The 6,000-nt window shown below is 41.5% G+C and overlaps 1 protein-coding gene across 1 annotated transcript in view; it reads right to left on the bottom strand.

Annotated features, from left to right (window-relative positions):
* Positions 1-333: 333 nt before the first annotated feature.
* The window catches only part of LOC115921161 (cytochrome P450 2U1-like), a 37,612-nt gene continuing 31,945 nt past the window's right edge, over positions 334-6,000 (bottom strand). The window contains exons 2-6 of the mRNA XM_030978337.1: positions 5,204-5,621; positions 4,233-4,482; positions 3,377-3,565; positions 1,767-1,899; positions 334-1,201 (exon numbers count right to left, since the gene is read on the bottom strand). Of these exons, the coding sequence (XP_030834197.1) occupies positions 1,020-1,201; positions 1,767-1,899; positions 3,377-3,565; positions 4,233-4,482; positions 5,204-5,621 (1,172 nt within the window). The 3' untranslated portion in view covers positions 334-1,019. The remainder of the gene's footprint in view (positions 1,202-1,766; positions 1,900-3,376; positions 3,566-4,232; positions 4,483-5,203; positions 5,622-6,000) is intronic.

Raw genomic sequence — 6,000 nt, 5'->3', positions numbered from 1 at the left:
GAAGTTGTGTTCTATTTTGACATGGTACCTTGAAACCCTCATAAGCAGAAATAAAGTCTACAATATCGATGGCCGTTTAGAATTGAACGCCAGTAGATTAATAGAAACAGCAAAGTAAACCAGCACCTTTGAAAATGTTAAAATATCTATTAAAAAGTGTTTTCCATACAAAAACAATGCGCGACAAGAAACCCGAAACACCTTAATAAGAAAGTGATTCTGTCACATTATGTTTTCCAAAGCAAGACGTAGATTGAGTTTTATATAACTGAGTTGTTTTGAGATCAATTCGATAAACAATGTTTTTTGTGCTTTATACAGCGCCCACACACGTTTTTTTTAAGGAGTAGCTAAAAGCGTTAATAGTGAACTTGTTTAGTAGCCATATAGTTAAAAAGGGGTTAACATAGCCTATCAAGAAATAAGAGATAAGGGGGCGACCCCTTCCCGGATGAAGAAGTCAGAATATATAAGGAAGGCCCGCGAACCCTCGACCTATCGCATAATTATGTAGTATGAATCCTGTCTGCGGGCTATATGCCAGTGTTGATAGGTATTCTGTTGTGAACGAACGTCTTTCCTCTCTCTCTCTCTCTCTCTCTCTCTCTCTTAAAAAACGAAGTCTTTTTCAACTTCGTAAAGGCGACCAGTTTGATTAGTGATTACATTTTCAATTGTGTAAATCACGATACGACCATCGTCAACTTCGTCAATCCCAACCCATTCGGAAACACTCGGAAAACATTCGGAAACATTCAGAAACACTCGGCCACTCTCGAATCTCGAGTCGAGAACTTTTGAAATCTCACAAAATGACTTACATCCGGGTTCTAATCCTCACGAAAGGCACCTCTATAACCTTCTTCATATTCGGAAACAATATTCACTATATTAGCTTGTAGACTGAGTGCGTTGCGCCGGAGAAACATCAGCATACATACTTCGAATGCTCATTTTTTCCTTCGATTCATTCGGCGTGCGATTCACTGTACTCGGAATGTTTCGGAATGTTTCGTTGACTATCGGCGTATGAACCTGAGCCTGTATTTGTCAGGGAGGAGCATCATGCCTTTGACTCGGCCTCGGATGTCGGGGATCGGGTCACCTTCGGGAAAGACGAGGTTGTACCGATGTAGCAGGATGGCCATGATCAGGAAACACTCCTGCTGGGCCATGGGTTCACCAGGGCACTTCCGGGGACCTGCGAAATAAAATAAATTGCCAATAACTTTGTTACGATTTGTTCTTTTCGTCCTATTTGTAATAGGTTCCTCAAATTCTACTTAATCTATTATATGAATTGAGAATCATTGAGACATGTTTATTTATACTACATGTATTGTATAGTTTTTATATGTATGTCTATATTTTGTGTAAAATGTGAAACAATAACAACTTGAAACTTGAAGTTGAAAACTTGAAAACATGACGTCTCTTGCCCAGATATTAACTTACCAGTTTCTAAATTTGATCGCGAAAAATTCACTGTTGGTGAATTGTGTGTCCATTTTATAACACTTAATGTATTTCACTTGTTGAAGTTATTATATTAGAATACATATAAAGTGAGCCTAGTGAGACTTGGTGAACGTATACAAATCAGACTGAAGGAAATTGATGAACAACTGCTGTAAAAGTGTTTTATGTCACATTACAGATTTTTTCCCTCAAATTTATCAAGCTCCTTTTCTTCAAGAATGATTCGATAAAATTTCATCGGGAAATCTCCGACATACAAGGCCCCTGTTGAGAGTTCTATATCTTACCTATGCCGAACGACTTGACGTCAGAAAGACCTTGTAAGCTGCCGTCTTCTGCTAAGAACCTTGATGGGCGGAATACATAGGGATCTTCAAAAACTTCCGGGTCATGATTTAAACTCCACAGATTCCCCAGAACCTAAAAAAGTGAAAAGCACATTCCAACTGGTTAATCACACACACACTAGAAGTCGGCAGATTATAATAAAAAACATTATGCTTTTAAACATTCTAGGAGATATGTTAACGTGTTTGGAAGGTCACACAGATGCAGTGGCGTACGCAGGATTTTTTTCAAGGGGGGGGGGGGGTTTAACATTTTGAAATCGGGCCGAAAATTTCGCAACGACTCAGCCAGCCGCTGAATAAGCGGGGGGGGGGGGGGGATGGGTAAGAGGACACTTTTTTAGGTCAGCCATTTGCATTTATTTTTTTATTTTTTTTTAAATCCGCAAAAGAAAACACATAAAAAAAACCAAAGGGGGGGGGGTTTAACCCCCTAACCCCCCCCCCCCCCCTGCGTACGCGCCTGCACAGATGAAACCATTTAAAACACTTTTCGCGTAAGTTACTGTGCATGATTTCGTTTTAAAAGTGGATAAGAAATGAGAAGTGCTGCTGACTTTTATAGACAAAAAATACCTGCCGCCCCCACCCTTCCATATAGTCCTGCAGGATGGCCAACAAACAAAACTTCAAACATGTAAAATTGAAACTTGGAGAGATTATGTACTAATTTGTGCAAAGTGTAAAGTCTCTTATGGTCGGGGCCTAGGGCTTGCTTTACAAAAGCTTAAGGGTTCTTACACTGCACTCTGGTGCCATCTGAGCGATATTCAGAAATAAATTTGATTTGGGAAGAATTTTAACCTGTCTCTGATTTCCAAACCTGTTACTGAATAGTTCAAACCTGTCGCTGATTTTTCAAACATGTAATTTGGAATTTCAAACCTACTACATATTAAAGGTAAAGACCAGTTATGGTCATGCGATTGCATTGTGAAAGAAACGTTGTGGAATCGATCAGGAAAGGTTGATCATCTAGCATCTAGCATCTGCAAGGTTCTGGAAACATCAAAATAAAAAGAAATTTGGCCCATTCTTCGTAAAGTTACAAGCACTATACACAGAAAGATGTATATGGGACTACCCTATATCTCGCACGGACCAACAGAAGAACAGCCTTTGGCTGAAGTTGGTGCCGTGCAAAAATAAAATAAACTGAACTGAACTGAACTGAACTGAACCATGAGAGAAACAAATTTACCAAATATATGAATTAGTAAGCGGTTTCCCGGCAATTTTTTATCATCATGTATTAGTCAAAAAATATTCTTTCACATGATTGGTAATCAGAGCTTCCATTTCATTTTTTGAAATTGGGGCGTTTCCAATACTGGTCTTTACCTTTAAAGTTGCTCAAGCATGGACATATAGAGGGCAGCACACAGACGTACGCACATGAGCGTAATACCTATTGGCTCAGTGTTATAGTGATTGGAAGTGATCGCCAAGTTGCCTACTTCACGAATGACTATATACCCACGCATGAACATCTTTTAAATCACTTGTGGACCACCCTGAATCCTAGACACACCCTAGGTTTGCAAACCTACCTGTGTACCCTTCGGGATGAAGAACTCCTTGAGATACGTGTCTTGGGTTGTATGATGTGGTACGGTGGTCGTCCCTATACTCGTACGAAGAACTTCACGAGCGATGGCCGTAACCAACGGGAGACGTGGTTGGTCATCGAGGGTCGGTAAACGATCACGACCGACAACCTGGTCGATTTGTGCTTGAGCCTGTCAAAGAAGAGATGAGTGTAAGTCTGTAAGATTACAACTTGTGTGTGAGTGATCCCAGGGAACACACCATTTTATTGGGACGTAAATAAACGCCAAAACGTATGAAGAATACTTAGGACGTTTCGAGAACGTGGTGTGTTTGCTGGGGAAAAAAAACATTTAGACACACCAAGTATAACATCTTAATCAGTGCCCGTTTCCCCGATTGAGGTATGACTCGTAGGAGGGTTACTTCGTGCATAGGTGGATCCATTTATCGCCCCACCGGAACAATTTCTCAGAATGTTACCATGGTTACGCTACCAGCTATCATCAAAATCGTGGACTTTCATAGCGTTCAAACATTTTGCACCCCTCACCTTACAGAAACCCATGCAGGAACCCTATTTTGTTTTTATGTTTTATGTAGCTTGTAACTTGTAATTGATATCAAGTTTTATGAAACAGGACCCAGACTTATTCTTACTGTCAATATCAACTTGCATGTTAACCGATTGAGGTATGACTCGTAGGAGGATAGAAACCGTCAACTAACAAAATAATCAATCAATCTATCCATAGAATAAATTAACAAATTTGTTTAGTTTCCTGCGGCAATCAACCCGGCTCTTCATCATTTCAGTTTAACAGAAAAATTGGATTCAAGTTGATAGTATTATTATACCTTTTCTTGGATCTCGGGGTAGTAGGCCATGTGTAGCATTGTCCACATCGTATGGTTGGACGTCGTGTCTACACCAGCGATCAACAGATCCAACACCCCTCTCCAACAAAACTGATCGTTGATGAAACTGCACGTGTGGTCCTGATCTTTCTCGTCGTCGTCGTCTTCCTCATCGTTGACCCTTGACCCTCTCTTGACCTCTCTGAGGTAGTAATCGATGACGTCGCGTAAAGAGTTATTGTTGAATGACCTATGAAAGATAAGTGATTATATGCTGTCAAACCATGATAATAGACCCGAGGGTTATGTCAATTCACATCATTTTCCTCTGCCAGTCACCGGTGATGCAGACACACACAAAATTAATTATAACCACAATATCAATCCGAAATAAATTGTACCGATTTGTTATAAACACGAATGAAGTGTATTCCAAAGCTTGGGGCCACGCCTTCACAAAAATATATAGAACAGTGCGTCACTTGACAATCTTGCGTTAAACTATTACACATGAAACGATTATGCCTGACGTAAGATTGCGTCAGTGACAGGTGTGGTCTCTGGCGCACCTCTGGCGCAACATGACATGAACGATGCAACGTTTATTCGAACTACTAGCGTATGGATTAATCGCCTTCCCATGGTTGATAACGCAATCGAAATGACACCACGTGTGGTGCTCCGGCATTTTGTGCTCGTGCGACAGTTATTGCTCCAGATTTTATGTTGTCAAGGTATAGGGGTTAGTGTAGCAGGAGGGTTAGGGAAGCAGTAGGCTTTCAGGTTAGGTTTAGGGTTAGGGTCGTGCTTAGGTATAGTGTTGGGTCGAGTTTACAGGGTACATGTTGTATGACACTGTAGGGAATGTCTCAGGAGCAAGTGTCGGAGCAAGTGTCGCAGGAATAAGAGTCGTACAACCGTGCCATGCAAGGGGAATACATAACTTGCAAACAATATCCGACGGTGCTTACTTGTCGTGTTCGATGACCTCATTCTTGACGTAGATCGTCACATTCTCTACAGCTTCTCTATATCTCTTACAGAGGCGCGTATGGTAAAGGAAAGGCAACATGTTGTAGATTGAAGTATTGGACAGATTGTCAAGGATCTCCTTGCAGTCCCGGCGTAGCTTCACGAACCGCGGGTCGTTGAAGTCGTAACGCTTCCCCAGCGCGACGGCATTCATGATGTTGCATGTCATGGTGGTCATCATTTGATCGGGGTTGATGGGGTTTCCCTCCAGCTTGTCCACGTAGTCACACATGTTGAGGCACTCATCGTTGATGCGTTTGCCCATTAGGCTGCGTCCCATGCCCAGGGTGCGGAGGGTTCGGTTCATGAAGCGCCGGTGCTCCTTCCAGGGATCGCCATTCTGCCACGCTATACTTCCTGAAAAATGACGAGGAAGAAAGAGAAGATGTTGAGAGTTATTAGGAAATAATGGATATATTGAGAGACACAGAGAAAATGATCTCTCCTATAGTTAACACATTGACTAAGAACATTGGAGTTTGTGGGGCATTTTAGATCAATTAAGCGCCCATCACCTAGAGATGAACATGGAAAGAAGCGATCATCATCCCTAACATCATCATCACCATCATCATCATCATCACCATCATCGTCATCATCACCATCACCATCATCATCACCATCATCATCATCATCATCACCATCATCATCATCATCATCACCATCATCACCATCATCACCATCATCATCATCATCATCACCATCATCATCATCACCATCATCATCATCATCACCA

This window comes from Strongylocentrotus purpuratus, unplaced genomic scaffold (assembly GCF_000002235.5).
Source record: "Strongylocentrotus purpuratus isolate Spur 01 unplaced genomic scaffold, Spur_5.0 spur5_scaffold_1, whole genome shotgun sequence".
In the NCBI taxonomy this organism is placed as follows: domain Eukaryota; kingdom Metazoa; phylum Echinodermata; class Echinoidea; order Camarodonta; family Strongylocentrotidae; genus Strongylocentrotus; species Strongylocentrotus purpuratus.
Note: the sequence above shows the minus strand (reverse complement) of the source record. Positions and strands in the feature narration are given on the sequence as shown.